The following is a 19,925-nucleotide window of genomic DNA, read 5'->3' on the forward strand; positions in this document are numbered from 1 at the left end:
GTGCCACATTTTACATTTAATTTAATTAACGAAAATTTTGATAACTAGCGATTTGTGTACATTTACGCTTTTTGATCTCTCGAAGCCGCATCCCAATCGGTAGCCAGCCGTGATCGTATAGTGGTTAGTACTCTGCGTTGTGGCCGCAGCAACCCCGGTTCGAATCCGGGTCACGGCACTTCCTTTTGGCAGGAAGTATCCAAATTGTAACGAGATGGTCACTAACCTTCCTTCAAACCACATCGAGTCAATATGGAGGACCATGACATAAGTATAAATAAATAAAAAAATAAATGTAGAAGACATTTATTAAGACATTTCTGTTGTTATTAACGTATTTATTTATTTATTTCTGTATTAATTAATTTATTTCCTTTTTTATTTATTTATTTATTTCTGTATTTATTGCTACATTTATTTATTTATACTTAAGTCATGTATGGTCCTCCATAAGTCAAGAGACATTTGAGGGTTAATACGCCTTGGTCTCAGATTGTGTTGATATGTGTTGGTGAAATCAAGTGTTGTATGTGTTAAATGTCTGAGGTGCTTGTGTTGTCTGTGGTCATTTCACATTTCTAACTACTATTTACTATGTGGATTTAGATTATCAATACAAAAATTAAGCCATTAAAAAGAACTCAAAGTCCATCCAGCAACATATAAAATAATACATTTCTATCAATAACGCAAAAGCATTAATGCACCAATAATTAAATTAAAATAATATATTCCTTCATTAATCCCACAATGGGGAATTTTATAATATTACAGTAGCAAGAGTCAAAAATAGGCACCTCCGCAATATGGTATGGCAGACGATTCATGACTTAAGTTTGAATAAATACATAAATGTTTAAATAACTAAATAAATGCAGTGATGCCTCCATATCGCAATGCTATCCTATGATATAGTTATACTGACGAACCCTCACTTGTCATCAGTTTCCGTAGTGTAGTGGTTATCACGTTCGCCTCACACGCGAAAGGTCCCCGGTTCGAGACCGGGCGGAAACACATTTAGTTTCTATTTTGCTTGTTTAAAGTTAAGTTAGACAAAAGATGGAGGAGAGTGATCCTTTGTGTTTCTGCTGTTCTCAACACACTTTGATTTTGCCTCTGTCCGTCTTCATACCGCTCACACCTGGATTTCACCAGTTTGTCTCACTCTGGAGCTCCGTCAGATGAGGGGAGAAGATTCCAGCTGCTCACAGATGCTCACCGGGGTTAGAGTCTGGATTTAGGTTAATATATTTCAAATTGATAGATTTACTCTAATAAATGTAGAATAAATGTCCTAATCTATACCTTCTGAAATCAGACATGTATTTTAATATCATTTGGCTTTTTAAATAGTCTGAATTCAAACTTATAAAGGGCTTGGAAAGTAATTCAGAAGATACGTATAAAAAAATATATTTATATATTTAATATTCATATTAGGTTTCCACACATTGTTCAGAAGAAATAAAGGCACAAAGAGGCAAAAATATGAAAAATGAAATAACAGACGACAGCCGACAGAAGTACTTCATAACAGTGTTTTTATTTGCTCGGTTTAGCAACTGTACATGTGGCTCCTTCCTGAGAATACCGCTCACCTCAGTGGAGAGGGAACAGCGGAATGGAGAGAGAGAATCTGAGAGGGAGGAGAGGAGGACAGAGGAAGAGGAGGAACGAAGGGTGGCAGACTAGAAGAGGAGAAGGAATAAAAAGGTATAAATAACTCCAATAGAGGAGGTAGAAAGATAGAGGAAGACATTGAGGAGAGAAATAAGAGCAAATCCTGTTGGACACATTTTTTAAATCAAAAATCGCTTTTCAGTCTCCAGCCCAAAGTTTTAAGCGACACGTGACTTTAACAGAGCAACAGCGCCCTCTGCAGACACACATGGTGATTACTTAATTAGTTGTTTTCACATAGAGACAAAAACAAAGCCTGTTAATCTCTGACACAACTGAAAGAAGGATATTACCCATGATCCCCGGCTTCCTGAACCAGATGAGCAGCTGGTGTAACAGATCCACCAAACTCTGTTTAGAATTCCTCATATTTTAAGTTTCCTCGCTGAGTATTGGAGATAAATGCTGGTTTTTAATGTGTAATTACACTTGAAATGCTGGAACCTGATTCTGGCAGATACGTACTTCTCACAAATGAATTTCAATTGACTTTTAGCCAATCATAAATGAATCTGCAACTGTAATTAACCCCTAGAATAAGTTTTTAAAGACCCTGAACTAAACTACAAGAAGTTTGAGTGAAACTGAAATGTTGTGTTGCATATTGTTGAGTGAAAATGAAAGTGAAGACAAAAGGAACCTGACAAACATTCTGAGTATTTTAAGTCAAATGTTCCTTTTTTAAGTCGATATCAGTTCATTTGGCACAGGGCGGCCGATACAATGTAATTAGCACCTCCATGGTAAATAAAAGACAAAGCCTCCTCCTCCTCCACCTCTCCATATCCACTCCCCCCCCCCCCCCCTGTTCACCCATCTCCCTTTTTCACTCGCGCCTCAGAAATGTGTTAAAAATATAGTTTCTTTGTATATGTACTATGTAGTTAACTTAAAAAGTGGCCTGTGGCAGTTTTTTTCCAAATGTTCTTTAACCATTAAAAATACATTTAGTTTGTTCTTCAAAAATTCACCTTTCATAATTCATGTTTTATGCCTCGATGCCTGAGATAGAAATATTTATGGAGGAAGATTGAAAAAAAGAAAAAGAAGAGATGAAATCATGACATCAACGAGCAGCTGTAGTGTAAATCCATTTGTGCACGTGCACGTTTAGAGAAGGCTGAAGTAGCTGCTTACTGCGAGAGTCCAGGCTGAGAAGAGAAGTAATAATCAATAGTGATATAAAATGTTAAAACAACTTATGAAATCGTCTTCATTATCCTTGTCGTTCTGGCTCTTCAGTTCCAGTTATTACGTCCTGCCGGTGCGGAGAGTGTTAGTGTTGTGTTTACGCGGCAGGTTTACTGCGTGCGTCCATTTCCCCCAAACATCCGTACGCTCCTGCATAAGGAGCCTCTGCTTGACTCAACGGTTTAAAAAAGTTTTACTGGTGTTTTCAGGATACGTGATGAGAGAGACGAGCGTTTATCTGGATACAAAAGCAAAAAAAAAAAAAATAATAATACGACAAAAAGTACAAAACAACACAATATCGACCAATAGAGTGTTGCCGGGGGGGGAAACGACGTGATAAAGGTAGGAAAGAGATGATTGTTTCAGTCAGTCGATATTTTTCATCCGTCCGTCACTGATATCCATCTAAAAGTTCTCTTCCGTCGCCACGGCAACATCATAATCAGCAACCAGGCTTGATTGGATCCCCAGGGGGCTAATGTGGGCGGGTCTGGGTGATCATCTTGAGTCGTGATTGGTCGATGACGTCCAGGAGGTTTTTGGCATCCACTGCGAGGGCGTGTGCCGCCATTAGCATCTGTTTCTTGTAGTCCTTCTGCAAACTGTGCGGGGAAACACAAGGCGAGTGTGAAACAACAACATGGTTTATTATGAGAGCGTCCAGCAGCGTGTGTGGTCGTGTTCTCACCTCGTCATCACATACTGTTGAGCCAGCTTCATCTTCGCTATCAACTCGGCCAGATCGGAATTCAACAACTTCTGAGCCATTTCGATCTGTGACGACAGAAACAGCAGCTGATGAATCACGTCAATGAATCATAGAAATCAGGATAAAGAAGAATCCAACGATTTAATGCTTCACATTCACAGAGTTGTGTCGTTTGTGTTGCAGGCTTCGACGCTGCTTGTTCACTTTTATTAAGATGACGTCATGTGTTGTGGTTCCGTTGTGCGGGCAGTCGAAGTCGAGCAGAGTAAAACTTTGTGTGTTGCTTTGTATGGAGAGTGTGTGTTTACCTCTCTGTGTGTGCTGGGTGGCAGCACAGGAATCGTCTCATCTACTGTCGCTAGCAGAGTCCTCAGAGCCAGACCCACCTCCTGCCACACACACAATTTAATAAACACTCATTACTTGAAATAACTACTTAGGAAACCAGTGCAGGATAAAGTTCATTGGACACATAGACTCAGTGGATCGTACCTTGACCATGGGCACGTACTCCTCTGGGGCTGCAGGCTGAATCCTGTTGGACATCTCAATCACAGCTTTGACCAATCCCGTCACATTCTCATACACTTTATCGTTGGAACGATCCAAGTTGGCGGTGGGAGGCGGACTGATCTCCTGGGGCTGCAACTGGACCGGGACAGCAGAGACATTTCATTGGATTGTTTGTTACATTTTCAGCTGTCTGTCAATGAGGGGAGTGTAATTACACAGACAAAACACTAGATGGCAGTATGTGACTTCACAAAAACTAGAAGAAAACTAGAGGATTCACTCACACACACACAATTTCTCTCAAACTCACACACAAACACTAACGTCACGAGACTATTACAATCTACATGCATTTCTATCTAGAAACAGGATACCTCACATTTCCTACAGGGACAGACAAGTTAATGACAGGAGCTAACTTCCTGCTAACGATGGTAATGTCCTGTTTTTCTGTCCTGCAATATCTACTGTTCATCTACTTATTTGTGCTACAACACAGACAATGACACTTAATTCTTCTTCACCAGAAATATTCAGATCATAAAAAGATTGTTGTCGTCACCTAAATATAACCAGTGGCTCTTTTGTTCATTGTTACTGTTGCTACCAACGACAACAACAAAGTTTCCTTTTTCGTTGAATTTTCCTGATGAATGTTTTTCTCTGTTTCTGGTGAAGAAAAAAAAAACTTGGATGTTCTATGTAAAATGACGACAACTAAGAGGAAACTAACTCTACGATGATAACGGACACACACAGATCAGCTTACCCTCCATGGCTATAGGGAGAGGGTGGGGGGTTTGAAGAAAGAAGAGGGTGAAGGGAAGTGGGAGTGTGCACGAGAGATGGGTTGGTGAAGGTGATGGATGCAGGAGAGAAAAGGAGGATATGGAATGAGGACAGGACGATGGGTGTTAGAGGAAACAGGATGGAGGGATGTTAACGATAGAGGGGGAGAAGAAGTAAACGGGGGAGAGAGGAGGGGACAGAACATTAGGGCAAAGCCAAACACACACGAGGTAAAACATGGCTCAGCACACAAGCCATTAACACAATCAAAATCAAATCAAAAAGAATTTGTCAGAGTAGGAGAGTCCAAAACAAGCAATGTGAGATTAACACAGCTCCTGACATCCATGGTAAAAGATGATAATTATTCTTAGCATCCATCACTTTACTGCATGTGTGTGTTTGTGTATTTGTACCTTGACACCCTCGTTGTAGCTATCCACCGGGCAGAGACTGGCCAGGTTGCCAAGGTGACCAGGAGCTCCAGGGCGGGGCGGCTTCTTAGGAGGAGCTATGTGTTCTGGAAAAAAAGAGTCAGCTCGTGTCATTGGTTGGAGCAGGCTAGCGTGCTGAGTAGGACACATGTTGATCAGTACTTTATCGTTTGTTTGTTTATTTGTCCTACAGACTGGATTTCCATGAAACACAAATCTGTACTAATAGTTTTTCCTTTTAAGGTTACTCAGTGTGAAATATTTTACTTTCTACGATGATGTAGTTGCTACTTGTGGATCACAATGTAATATAATGTGATGGGTTGATGAACATAAGGTTAAACTACCCAAAACATTATAGAGACTATTACCATATTTTGTTGTGACTACTTTTAGAACTTTTGTTGACAGTGCAAGTATTTAATTCATTAACTATTGCTGGTGTAGACGATGTCAGTGTGTTAATTCTCTCACCTGGTTTCCCAACAGGCTGGTAGATGTGTTGGCTTCCACTCTGTGCAGACAAAGAACACACAACAAGTTGATGGCATGCTTAACAACTTTTATGGTATAATTAAAAACGGTCAATAGTCTTTAATAATGGAATGATGGGTCTAACTTTCCCATGATCCCACTGTGGTCATGTGGTTGGTGTGTAGGCAGAGCCCTCCCTGCCTCAGTCCTTCTTCCTACTTTCTCTCTTAACCTCTTTCTTTCAATTTTACACGTCACCTCTGTTTTACCTCATCTGTCCTCACATGAGTGAAAATTCAATTTTGAATTTGCTTTAAATATAAATACAAACAGAATGTTAATCCATCAAGACACACACGAAACACACAACAGTGACTGACCGGTGCTTGTAGTGTGCCGTCCTCCCTGTCGATGCTTCCTCTGCTGTTTCTGGACTCTGTCTTCTGCAAGGAAGAGACAGAGACACAAAATGAATGGGGAAAACACCAAATGAAGCCTGTGGTTTGGTGCAGTTTCCATTATAGTGAAATGATATCACATTTTCTCAAGGTTACAGAAATCAACAGCCTTTGCAAAGCAGCTAATGCACCGTTTCTTTTTAAGCCCTAAACCAGACTTTGAGAGAGCTTTTAACCTCCACCTCTTTTCATCTAATCTGCACAATAACCAACAAAATTTGACATCATCATGACCAAGAGCAGCAGATAAACACAACCGAAGTCAAATCGAGAAAACCTCGCGCTGCAGACTGTTCAACACAACGTTATACAACTGTCTAACGTTCCACAGCCACTGCCGTTCACCCCTCCCTCCTCTGTCTCAGTACCGTTTTGGTGAAGCATGCCTTGAAGAGATGCATCCTGGGAGAGTAGAGCCTGAAGACGATGGGAGGAGGAAGTGGAGGCCATCGAAAGAATGGCGGAGAAGGGGAACGAAAACGTACGAGAGCAAGGGAGAGATGGAACCAAAGAAAAAAATGGAAAGATGGAGTGAAAAATCAGAAAGAAAAGGAGACGAGAGGAACTAGTGCAGACAGAAAACTGAGAGCGAAGACGACTGTTTGCAGAGATGGAAGAAAATGAACGGAGAAAGAGAGATGAATTGAGTAAGGGAAGAATGGAGGGAAGAAAAGACGGAGAGGGAGAGTTTTTCCAGAGGAGGAAAAAGCTCCACTAAAGCCACAGACCCAAAAGCCTGGAAAGGAAAGATCCAATGAACCGCCTGACTTTCTCCTCCATCTCTCCCTCCCACTGTTTCCATCTCGCTGCATCTCCCTTTCTCTGATGGCTGACTCCTCACTCGTTCCTCCCTCTCCACTGCTCATGCCAATCCCACTTCCTTTCGCCCTCCCTCTGTCCTCCACTCTCATGGCTCCTCACGAGTTTTCATCTCTTTCTTTTTTCAGAACTTATTTTCCTTCTCTCTCTTTGCACTTTTTTCATTATCCTGTCGATCCTCCTGCCATTTATCACAAAGTTTACTTTTAGATTTTACCAGCAGGTATTCACTTTTTCATAACTTTAGCCACATGATTCTCCAACAAGCAAAGTGAATTGTCGAAGTTCCACTTTTATCTCAAGGATAAAAATTTGAATAGTGTATTCCATGAAATTAGGGAAACGGAGTTACTGCTGACCCCCCCCCCCCCCCCCCCCGGACATAATCTGCTCATATTCAGGTTTATTATTTTAATTTGGGTTATAATTTGAAAAGGTTTACAGGCTCTAATAAATATATAATATCACTGCTGCAACTCCTCTTGTCAGCCTCTGTCTGAAAGGCTTGATTTAGTTCCTGTCTCTTTAAGGGCCCCCTCGCGGACGAGGCGTTCGGGAGCAGAGTGTTCTCCCTTTACTGTGAACTTTGGGCTTTTTTCGACTTCAGAGATAATTTATAAAAAATCTCTAAAATCAAAGAAAAACTGAAAAGCAACACATGAATCCTTAAAATTTAGGATGGATTCGGACATAATCCACGGATCCAGATCTAAATGAATAAATCTGTTTTTTTCCACTGCTTTCATCTTCAGGCGTTCCACATGACGAGGCTGTGAGCTTGACAGAGCTATGAGCATGTACTCTGGAGACATGTATTAGAACCAGGTCAAATCCTATTTAGATATTTAATGGGTAATAATCTACATCCATGTAGCTTTTCACTCAGCTAGTTCTAAAACAGCCTTATAAAATAATCCACTCACAATTCGTCTTTGTGGTTTGATCAGCTGATTGTCATAACTGATTGCGTCTGATGTTTATTTCGACAAACGACTATTTTCAGCTTCCAGAACCATGATATTATCAGATTAGAGCAGACTTTGAATTCACCACAGTGCCTTTCTTGATGGTATGAAGGGACATGTGGTTTTAAATGGATGGTAAATCCAGGACAGTGGAAAGAAAGTTAGTCTCCCTTAGATGTGGTTGAAAATTAGTTATTTTATTGAGGAAAGAGATCACGTCATGTAATTAAGTAATGGGATATTTTATGAAATCCAATGAGGGATGTTTCCTCTCATGTGTCCAGTTCAGCTGGGAAATAAAGTCAGTATCAGCAACATAGTATTGCACCAGCACATTTCACCACCTTACTGAAATAAATAGTCTACAAGCAAATACCACATATTGAGATTTGGTGATTAAGTGTGTCAGGTCTTTTCAAGCAATAAACGTGTCTTTCAAACCTGGCATCCCGACTGGCCCCACACAAACCAACTTCACAGCCCTCCTCTGTGTTTTCCCTCTTTATCTGTGCTCTCCCTACGTCTGGCTCAAAACAGAAACAGTCCATCAGAGCAAGAGGGAAAACAACCTGATGCGAAGAGAGAAGAAAAACAGACTTGTTTTTGCAAAGGACGAATGATTTGGCTTCGTTTTCTGGATATTTCAGTGTCTGATGGGAAAAATCAACCACTCAGCCAGTTCAAATATCTGAAAAAGAGATTCTACAGTTCATCCGGGTGCTATGACACACAGAGCTGCTTTACTGAGTGGAATGACTTATTTCTATATTTATATACGTTATGTTTTGAATGAACCAGACTGTGTAACAGCTCTATTCTGTTACCCTTCTGCAAACTCAAAGATAACCCAACAATTCAATCAAGCTGCACCAAATTGCACACACTCATAAATATCAGAGAAAAAAACAGCTTATCAACTACATCTGCCCCTCCGCCCGGATCTACGCAAAAATGTTATATGAAAATCTTTTCACCTAGTTTTTTTGTAAAACCAACCAACCAACAAACAGGAAAGAGTGAAACTATAACTTCATTGGTGGAGGTAATTATGATGGTGACATTGAAATATGACCAATTATATATAAAAGCAACAACTGATCCAATTTGTTCACAATTATATTCAATTCCAAGTTACTCCCTGCAGAGAGAACCACACATTTTCAAATTATTATTCAATGCCGCTAATCCAATGTATAAACATTTCGATCAATGTTGAAAGACAACTGCATTTAAATGAAAGATAAATCCCTTGACTGAGACGCACTTTGAAAACTACCAGAAGTTCCCTGTAAGGCTCCAATTTTCTCATAATAAGGCAGCAGTCCCCAAACAAACCACTTGCTTGTGTACAAATATTTGCGTGTGTGTATGATTGTTACCATGAAGCTCTCCTCCTGCTCCAGCCACCGCTGATCATCCTCCATCTGTTGTTGCTGCATCATCAGCCTCTCCTCCATCAGAACGTGGCCGCCACATCCACCCTCCTGTAGAAAACATCTCTGCTTTAATATGTGCTTTCTTTAAAATATAGTCATGCCATATAATTAGGTAAACGAGTCGATAAAAGCAGAAAGTGGATAAACAGGTTCATGTCAGCAACACGACGTATCACATTAATCCTGTTTATTTGCTGACCAATGGTTGATTAGTCTGTGCCCTAAGGAAAGAGCTTGATCTAAAAAACACAGACTAATAAAAATTATTTCAGGGATCAAGTAGCCGTGTTCCTGACGGCTGTTACTTTATTCCTTAGCACAGAAACTCTGCGGTCTCACTGAAAAAACATCTTCACCATATGTTTGAAGTGCTAGAGCTTCACTGCTGTAAAATAACCTGTTATGTTTAGTTCAGATGAAAAGAAAATTAAGTTCTAGTTTATGAAATTTAAGAGTGATCTGGGGAAAACTAAAACTTTCCTTCATTATTTTATGTAACCTACTGTTTCCTCTGTGTGTGCAAGTGTGTGTGTGTGTGTGTGTGTGTGTGTGTGTGTGTGTGTGTGTGTGTGTGTGTGTGTGTGTGTGTGTGTGTGTACCTCCATCCCGGGGTTCCACAGTGCAGTGTGTTCAGGTCTGTGTTGATTCCAGGTATCAGCCGGAGGGAAGCTGCCTCCGACACCACCATGAGCTGACGGCTGTAGGAGGAGAAAAAGAGAGGGACAGACAATTAGAGAGAAAGCATTAAAAAAAGTCAAAACAAATGTAAAATACTGTTTTCGTAGACATTATAATTCCTTCTTTACAAGATATTTCTATATTTTTTTGATATTTTGAGTTTTTGGATGTCGCAGCAGCACACAGGACAAAATAAAGTAATTTAATCAAATTAGTGATATCATTGTTATGAGTCTGGAAATTATCTGATATTTCCCTTGAGAAAAACAACATTCCTTCACTTCACTCCAGTCTGGGGGAATAAAAAAAAGTCCAATTGCACCAACTCAATGATTATTGTGCAAACCAGACCTGGTTTAGTCAAAACTGATTTCAATACAACAGATAACAGAGATAAGCCCAAAGTTCAAGAACACAGACACACACAGAACAAGTTTTTATATGATAGTATTTACTACATATGACTAATACGAATATTATATTATTAATCATACTTAAATGAAGCAAACTGTACTAACTTCAATAATAAGCATGTAATGATTTGATATGGAACATACATTATTCTTGTGAGCCTTTCAACACAAGTCTAGTGTGCGATACATTAATACAAAGATGTTATTCTTCTTGTGATATGATCAAGTTTGACTTAAACAGCAGCTCAAATTATACAATCACTCCTTATAAGGACAAGAGAGAAGGAGACAGAATGGCTTATTGCCATAAAAGCTGAAAGAACGGCTTTGATTTGTGTGTGTGTGTCTGTGTGTGTATCTTTCAACACCACAGGAAATGCCTGCTGTCTGCTCGGTTTATGAGGAGAGGAGTAACTGTGCTGAACGTCTCCTCACGTCGTTTTCTCTCTCTTCACATTTCTCTCTTTGACTTTGACACACGTGCAGCTCACGCTCATTGTCCTGTCCTTTACTATCATGAAATACTCAACCTGGAAATGTCAGGGACCTGAGATCAGGTCGATAGTTGAAAGTCTGATTTATAGAACCAGACGAGATATTTTTCCGATAACGTAGTTTAGACCTGTATTGATCTGTTTTTAAGATTTGTGAATAATTCATCTTTAATTTAGTACTTTTCCTTCACTTTTTCCAGATGCTTCTTCACTGGATTTAAGAAACTTGGTCTGGGATTTGTTGTTTGATGACTGTCTATTTATCACACTTAGTATAAAAGAGAGAGCAGATCAAGAATATAAGTAGTACCTAAGTAGTGTGTGTTTGTGTGTGTGTGTGTGCGTCTTACTGGAAAGTGGTTGTGTTGAGGGCTGGTGAAAAACCCTTCACTGGAGCGAGGACTGGGGTAACCTGGTCGACTGGGCTGCAGAAAGAGAGATAAGTTCGTACTGGTTACTAAATATTCCAAACACACACACACAGAAACCAACACACAACCACCCAGCCAAACACAAACACACAATAATGAGAATGAGGAAACGGTCGTGCATGATATAGTTTGGTCAGTGAGTCTTACTTTAGGTGGAGCTTCATCAGGCCCCCCCGAGTCCCAGGACACGGTGACTTGTCTCCTCATCTCCATTCGAAGTCTCTCCTCTTGTTGAAGCTTCTCTTCCTCCAGTATGGTGCTACACAAATATACACAACACTAGCAGTCAGATATATACATTTATACATATATAAATAGTTTTATGTTTTTAATTTGATTAATATTAAAAAATATATATCAGATGCTGAAATAAACCAGAAATAGCGACAAAGCTATGATCAGATCTGATTTAAACATTATGTGTGTTTAAACAAGAGAATTGTAATTCTGTAAAACACGATGACCAGTGAGAAAATTCCTGTTATTTACTTGAGCTGTGTTTTGAGTTCTGTGAACCGCGGCCTCTTGCTCGGGTCGTACGACCAACACTTGGTCATCAAACTGTAGAGGGTGGGGGGGCACTGAGGAGGCATGGCCAGCCGCTCCCCGTTCTCTATCCTGCCGATCACGTCGTTGTTCTTCACCCCCTGGAAGGGCTTGATGCCGTACATCAGGATCTCCCACATGCACACGCCTGCACAGACCAAGGAAATAACAGGAGGTGATTTACAAAGACACACTTGATGAACCTGAAGAGCACTGTTTCTTAAAGACTGTAAAAACATCTTACCAAACATCCAGACATCACTGGCAGACGTGAATCTTCTGAAGTTGATGGATTCAGGTGCCATCCACTTGATGGGAAGTTTACCTTTAGAAGCTGAAACAAAGAGCGACACAGATGATGACAAACTACCGGCAGATTCAAGATCACCTACAGTATAGAGAACAGAGCAGGTTTTTATAGCTACAATAAATCTTTAAGTTAAACGGTTGAACTCTGCAACGAGAAGGTAGAATAGGCGATTTTCCTCAAAGTAAACTGTAGTAGCCCGATGTCACCAGTAGATGGTGGTAAAGTACAAGCAATAATAAAAGACTGATGTCTTTGGGTAGCTGCTTACTTCTATTAACCAAGAACATGAAACAAACTAAAGACGGTGGAGTTGAGGTGGTAAAATATAACAGCGTGGAACATTAGGACGTTAAACACTGTCTTTAAATATTGATGCATCACTGCTGTGTACTGTATTTTCTCATGGTGTTTCACTACCTTTGTAGTAAGAGCTGTCCTCCATGTATCGGGACAGACCAAAGTCCCCGAGCATCACACAGTCCACTGAGGAGACCAAAACATTACGAGCTGCAATGTCCCTGTGAGGCACAAAAATAATTGACGTTATTTATCGTTTGTTTGATGCTAAATATTGGAGGTGAGAGATGAACACAGTTAATCACCCGGGCTACATATGCTGTTTACCTGTGTACGAAGCGTTTGCTCTCCAGATAGGCCAGCGCCGTGCTGAGCTGATAGGCAAACAGAATGAGAGAGGCCAGGTCCAGACTGTACTTCCTCACCTGAAGGAACGAGCGCAACTGTGGAGAGAGAGAGAGAGAGAGAGAGAGAGGGGGAAAGAGGGACAGAAACACAGGGATGTTGTATTTAGAGACGATGGTTTCCAGAGTGGATACAGATACTATGTCAAACAGTTTGTTCTGTAAACCCAAACAAAGAGCCTGAGGCGTACCTCTCCGAGCGTACAGAGCTCCATGATGATCCACACCGGGTTCTCTGTGATCACTCCGATTAGCTTGACGATGTTTGGGTGGTCAAACTGACGCATTGTCACTGCAGGGGGAATAGGAGACACGTTCAAAACCCAGGGTGCGTGAAATGAGTCACAGTTTTCAATGAGTCACACGCAGAGAACACACACTAGTCTTACATGCTTCTTGTAGGAACTTTTCTCTGACGCTGTCTGAGGTACAGTTCTTACAGGTCTTAATGGCGACAGGTAGAGCAGGGTTTTCCTGCACAACAAACACACAACACAAGCCAGCAGATTAGCAGTGAAGCATATCTAACAACAAACTTCTGACATTATTAATTAAAAATACAATATTTTCAGCAAATTCATGTTTTAAGGAATAAACTGACAAATTGTAACACATGTAAAACAAGCAATTGAATTATAGTTTATTTTTTATTACAATTTGCCTGGATGGATTTGCAGTATGTTCATATCAACTCAATATAGTTTCCCTGAGTGAATAAACTATAATATTGAATTTCACAGACCCATTGTAGCAGGTGTATGTACAGGATCATCATAATCAGTAGGGAATCTTTCATTTTTGTACTCGTTATTAAGATGAACACTTGAGAATCTGAGTATTTTTTACTTAAGTGGTTGGTTTTAGCTTGATAATAAAGTTCTTTAAGAGAATAAGGTAGTTATTTAAGTATTGGTGCACATTTAGAAAAGAAGAGTGTTTTGTTTTCTACGTACCGAGCTGTTATAGACTCCCTGGTGCACGTCTCCAAACTGACCCTCTCCGATACAGCGACCCAACTCGATCCTGTCCCTCTGGATCTCATAGTCCCGCGCTGAGAGAGGAGGAGCAAAGAGAGAAGAGAACAGATATAAATTCACCTGCTGTTATTCATGCACGGGAAAAAAGACCCTTCACATCTGACATGCATCTCTATTAGACCACATGGATGGAGCTTACCAGTACGAGACAAAGTGGAATGTATCAGGTACCAGGTTCTTTAAGTAAAAGCATGAAAATACTTAGAAATACTTCAATATTATTTCTAATTTTATTGTGGTAAGCTCCATCCACAGGCAATTGGGTTATTTTAAAATAAACCATTTATGATATGTATATAAATACATATTGACCCAGGGTTGTAAATCCACAGTAAATTCCCATCCACAAAATTATCTAAATACACAAATGTTGTCTTGTCATGCGCACTGTAACACAAAATTGCAAACACAACAACATTCATAACATAACATTAACCCATTCCACAGACAAATATATGATTCATAAACACTGTGTTCACATGCACAGCAAGAGTCTGATTTCTGTTATTACTGTATCGACATTAGCTGCAGAAAAACACACTTATTAATTTAATAACCTTGAGGCCTCTGTGCATTTAAACATCTAGAGTCTTATAAAACACAGAAGGAGCCTTGGTCTGCATCATTTTTTACAAAAGTGTTCAATGTCGAAATGTTTCAATGTGGTCTCCAATTTTTGTTCCCCACTATATATAAACAGTTACTGTGTACACAAATTGTACAGCCAAGCCCAGACCAAACTGAACATACTTCAGATCCAGTGCGAGTATGTCCAAAAGAATTTAAATGAATATACAGAGGGCTATTAACGTAAGCTACAAATCAAACATCTTTATTACTGACTTAAGAGTAAGTTCAAGAGGTTTACGCAAGACAGTCATGAACTTTCACTGTCAAAGTGTGTTGGGCTAAATAAAATCAAACTAACCAGCTGATTCATGCACTAGGATCACAAATGCAGCATTGCACAATTGCATTCCTTTACAAGGAGATTTAATGCAATTATTCCGTAGGGCAATTCCCTCACAGGAAATTAAATACCACTTCAAATGAAAAGACATAACCCACAGAGTACTTGAAGGATAACAGAACAAACTATAATCATAACTCCAAGTCAAAATAAAGAAATAAAAATGTCACAAGCATAGTCTGTACATAAAAATGGACGATCCTCCGCCACTCCCTCCCACTATCCAGAAATGTAGCTAAAATATCCCAAATACGAACAAAAAGCCTTGTTCGGAGCGTTTGGAGCCAGAGTCGGCACTGTGGCGATCAGGGAATGGAGGTGTGGCAGCAGATTCCCATTGATACAAGCACTCAACCAATCACTTGTCAGTCTCAGCTGTTTATCAGGGCGTTTCAGTCCATTTTTATAGCATCAAAATACGAATTAAAATCAACCTTACCGGGAAAAACAACATCAGTGTGATAAGAAGTACCTAAAATGACAGAAACCATCTTGAGATGTACTTTTACTTTTTAGTTTGATCCATGTTCCATCTACCAACATGGAGGGGACGAGAGTTATGACCAACACAGCAGCCAACCACCATGTGGTGAATGAAATGTTTCGGCTTCACTTTTGGGGGGGGTGCTGTCATGTTGTCCATCTTTATAAACAGTCATGGTCACAACCAACATGATGGACCAAGCCGATACACAATGCAAATAACTGTGAGGTAGTTAAGCTCGTTTAACATTTTGAATTGTTTATGGATTAGCTCCTTCTCTTTCATTTCCAACACCAGACCTGAATGAACTAAATCGACAGAAACAATCACAAGTCAATGACAAACCTCTATCCCCTTAAATATTAGCATTTTTCTTTGTTGGTTACTTGTTGTGAAAACAAATAAACCATCCTACACTGGCTCTTGATATCATTGATACAGTCACTCAGGATTAAATTAAGAAAATGACTTGAGGCAAATTTGTCCCTATAGTTTAGACGAGTGCCCAGCAGAGAAAAACATTTCAAAACATCAAAAGACTTTTCAGTGAGACAGACTGCGACAGAGACGGACAGTTTTTACCTTCGACTACTCCATAGCTCACTGTGTTGGCGATGGGAGAAAGAGGAAGAGAGAGAGAGATGAAGAGAGATGAAGAGAGGGGAGAGGCAGACAGCTGCTTTAAGATTGAAAATAGCTCAGAAAACACACACACACACATTTATATTGAAAGACAATCCACCAATTTTATTCTATATTAAATGTTTAGTGCATTAATAAGTGGATGAAAAACTGAGCTGATGCTGCCACAGAACGGTTAAAAAAGTAGGTTTAAAAGGAACGAATGTTATACAGTTTATTTTATACTTGAAGCAGATGGTACAAACTCAGTGACACAGCAGGAAAATATGTCAGAAGTGTGTTTAGGGGAAGTCTGCTGAGAGAACCCAAAAAAAGAAAAGATATAAAGCTGCACAAATAAAGCAACAGGGAGAACGATAGGAAAAAAAGACTGTGTGGGGAAAGAAGAACAATCCACAGTTGTCTGCCCAACAATCAAATACGTAAATCAACTTAAAAAGTCTTTGCAGAGAGGCTAAAGCCAAACGCACCAGCACATGAATGTATCCGACAGATGTAACGTGTCTCCATGAAGCACATGTTTGAGTTGTAGCCTCCGTGACCTGCAGCCTGAGTCTCCACTGTTTACATAAGACGGCAGAACTGGCCTGAATCTGATCAGTCGCTGCAAAAGTGTCTAACTCCTCGTGTGAGTTGGAGATTTACACCACGCTCTTTTTTAAGAGATAATTGAACAAGATTTATGTTTGTTTGTTTGTTTGTTTGAGAGCATAAAACATTTGACTGAAGAACAACAGGTTTCTTGAGTGGAGACGGGAGAAGTTACTTACTGGAGGGCATGGTGTACGTGTCCTCTTCATCCACTATCTCTGCATAGTCATCGGTCTCTGCAACATCAAATGGTGTAAAATTAACTGAAGGTACATGAAAACAATAAAGAAAAAACACACACACACACACACACGTATATACGTCACACACAAACACACACACAAGACAGTCGTGCACATGTTGCTCTATTTACCATACGTCCACTACGGTCAAATGTGTGCAGCAAAGAATAAAACTCCACAAAAAACACGTAAAGCAGCGAACTTTTTAAAACAAACTCAGTTTCGACAACTCCTGCACGAAGCAACACCCACGTAGCTTCCCTCTTTCCCTCTCTCTCCCTCTCTCTGTTACACACACACACACACACTTGGCGGAGAAGGTCAGCTGAGCATGTGTTGTGCATATCTGTCTGTGTGAGAGCAGCTGGGGTGCAGGGAGTAGCCGGCCCGGGATGGAAAAGCAAAGACAGAATGGAGAGAGTTCGAAGGAGACGGGTGGAGAGACGGAAGAAGAAAGAGAGAGACTGGGATATAAGAGGAAGAGGGAGACTCACACACATACATGGTAGAAGAGGAGAAATGGTGTTTGTGGCTGTCATGTTAGCAGATGGCAGCGTTTAGGATCTGATCTGTGTCAGACTCAGAGCGATAGGCAGAGAAAGAGACGCAGCAGGAAAAAGACAGGGAGAGATGGACTGAGTCAATCCCAACCAGATGGTGGTGTTTAAAATAAAATCAGTGTGCAGACTCAGCTGTTGGAAACGAGAGTCAAACATCTGCTGCTGCCCTGAACAACCCCCCCGCTCTCGCTCTCTCTCTCTCTCTCTCTGTTCACTGCTATGGTTGGGGATTTATCAGGCTCTGTGGGAATGTGTCCCCAAACTGATCAGAAATCCTTCTCTAAAGCTGATTTTCTCAAGATATTTCCCAACAACCCGCCGTTTAGGATAAGCTGGATTAGATGTTGATGTAAAGGAGGCTTAAAAAAACAGTGAATCTTTGCCAATGCAAATGAAACTGAAAAGTGCTGATTATTGACGAAATAAAGTAGTTTGACATTAATGCTTTTTACACAAACTTGCTGAGAGTTCGCCTGGAAATCAGACCAATCAGAGAGCTCGTTTATTGGTTCTCGCAGAGGAGCTGCTCTCGCCAAGACCGATTTCCATCCGTCCTGAAACTAATCAGGCCAATCACAACAACTTTAGCCAATGTTACTGATATATACTAAAATCTTATATAGAGATGGTTTTGTCAGTGGCAATAAAAATGCTTAACTTCTGAATTCAAACTATTCTCTGACTTTTTGTTGATGTTAAAATCTGCAGCTCGGCTTCCACATAATGAGAAAACAATTTCCCACTGATGTGGACGTTTGTGCTGTGAGGTCCATTGTTTGTATCGCTGCATATTCAGGCTCCTGTGGTTTCTGTTCTTCAGAGTAAACTGTTTCTAAGTTTGACTGGTCTAACTCCGTCTCTTTCTGCTTCCAGTGGAGGGAAATGTGTGTGTGTTTGTGTGTGTGTATGTGCACGCTTGCATGTGTGTGTGATCTAGTTTGCCCATTATAGTCAGGAATGCACCCGCTCTCAGATCCAGCAAACCTCTCCCTGCTCCACTGTGTGTGTGTGTATGAATGAAGTACACGTGTGCATGATTTTGCATGTGTTGTGTGGGCGTGTGCACGAGTGTGTGTTTTGTGCTTGTGTGTGTGCGTGCAGAGAGAAAGGTTTAGAGAGGTTCCGTTACAGAGAAAATATTGCTTCATCTACTAGTTCTGTTTTTTCTTGTGGTTATACACAGGCATATTTCAAATTTAGTGGTAATTTAGTGGCGATCCAATTTCAAAATAATCACCAATAGACATGGATACGAACACACAAACATCTTTAGACACAAAACTAAAGTATAGAGCCACTGTAGCTTCTAACGGATCAAACACAGTAAAGCTGCTGGTGATTGATTCATGTTTCCAGTCATTCAACCATGACAAACAACACATACTTATCAACACTGAATATTACACACTGTATTACCCAATAGACCACTACAGCTATAGTTAAAGATGAAGGAATGCATGCATAAACATCAGCCCCCCCTACACACACACACACCAATACACACAAGCTACCCTTTGCAGGAGGGTGCCGTGTATCGCTAGACAAGAAAGAAGGAACAACGTAGAGATACATAAACAACAGCATAACTTTACCATCCCCACTAAGATCTTCTGCAGGGTCCAGGAGAGCATGCAGGAAACGGGACAGCAGAGGAGGAGAAGTGAGAAAGAGAGAAGAGCAGGAGGCAGAGCAGAGAGGAGAGAGAAGAGGAGAGAGGAGGTTAGAGCATGAAAAGCTTTGAAACAACTTGGGAGATGTCGCAGGATCTGCAAAAGCCAAAAACTCAGCGGGCAGTTAGTAGTAGTACAGATCCAAAATATCTCCAGTGAGTTAACAGCTTCCATTAATGTGGTGAAGATGACATGGCAAAGAAATGAATAAGTGCAAGAAAACAGCAGCAGTATGACTTATTCTTTAGTTAAAGTATTACTCAGGGGTCAGGGGCAATTCACTCAGAGGATCTCTAACCAGGAGCCCATTTTTCAAAAGTATATTTAAGCTTCATCATTTAAATTGCTTTGAGAAATGATTAGAAATGATGAAATAATTGAATTAAGAACTAAACGCTTGTAAAGAAGCATCACAACCTGAATTAGAAACTGACAATTAGTTTGTTTGTTATTGACTCTCTACCTTTAAAGCAGACGCCCTCTGTTAAGTTACATTTGATTTAGAACGAGTTTAGAGTGACTAGAAGAATCTAAATAATATAGAAATTGAGAGAAATGCCAGCACTCAACTGACTCAGAGTAGATTTAAGATTTTTAAAAGGTTTTAAAAGAAGGGTTTGGGTTAGATTCTGCAGCAGGAGAAGTTTCTACTTCTCTACAACAAATCAGCTGCCATTCAGAT

At 40.3% G+C, this 19,925-nt stretch overlaps 1 protein-coding gene and 2 non-coding genes across 4 annotated transcripts in view; 2 read left to right on the plus strand and 1 right to left on the minus strand.

Annotated features, from left to right (window-relative positions):
* Positions 1-106: 106 nt before the first annotated feature.
* On the plus strand, positions 107-178 carry trnah-gug (transfer RNA histidin (anticodon GUG)). Its single transcript has one exon. It is a non-coding gene; the product is annotated as a tRNA-His (tRNA).
* Positions 179-944: 766 nt separating this feature from the next.
* trnav-cac (transfer RNA valine (anticodon CAC)) lies at positions 945-1,017 on the plus strand. Its single transcript has one exon. It is a non-coding gene; the product is annotated as a tRNA-Val (tRNA).
* A 1,482-nt stretch (positions 1,018-2,499) lies between these two features.
* ptk2aa (protein tyrosine kinase 2aa) overlaps positions 2,500-19,925 on the minus strand; it is a 55,686-nt gene continuing 38,260 nt past the window's right edge. For both annotated transcript variants that reach the window (XM_061092466.1, XM_061092465.1), the window contains 19 exons: positions 16,951-17,007; positions 14,001-14,098; positions 13,437-13,521; positions 13,239-13,339; positions 12,971-13,086; positions 12,764-12,864; positions 12,281-12,370; positions 11,980-12,184; positions 11,638-11,749; positions 11,410-11,484; positions 10,074-10,172; positions 9,418-9,522; positions 6,177-6,239; positions 5,797-5,836; positions 5,305-5,408; positions 4,079-4,234; positions 3,895-3,975; positions 3,566-3,651; positions 2,500-3,479 (listed from right to left, as the gene is read on the minus strand). In XM_061092466.1, the coding sequence (XP_060948449.1) occupies positions 3,353-3,479; positions 3,566-3,651; positions 3,895-3,975; positions 4,079-4,234; positions 5,305-5,408; positions 5,797-5,836; positions 6,177-6,239; positions 9,418-9,522; positions 10,074-10,172; positions 11,410-11,484; positions 11,638-11,749; positions 11,980-12,184; positions 12,281-12,370; positions 12,764-12,864; positions 12,971-13,086; positions 13,239-13,339; positions 13,437-13,521; positions 14,001-14,098; positions 16,951-17,007 (1,901 nt within the window). In that variant the 3' untranslated portion in view covers positions 2,500-3,352. The remainder of the gene's footprint in view (positions 3,480-3,565; positions 3,652-3,894; positions 3,976-4,078; positions 4,235-5,304; positions 5,409-5,796; positions 5,837-6,176; positions 6,240-9,417; positions 9,523-10,073; positions 10,173-11,409; positions 11,485-11,637; positions 11,750-11,979; positions 12,185-12,280; positions 12,371-12,763; positions 12,865-12,970; positions 13,087-13,238; positions 13,340-13,436; positions 13,522-14,000; positions 14,099-16,950; positions 17,008-19,925) is intronic.

Source organism: Limanda limanda, chromosome 19 (genome assembly GCF_963576545.1).
Source record: "Limanda limanda chromosome 19, fLimLim1.1, whole genome shotgun sequence".
Classification (NCBI taxonomy): Eukaryota; Metazoa; Chordata; class Actinopteri; order Pleuronectiformes; family Pleuronectidae; genus Limanda; species Limanda limanda.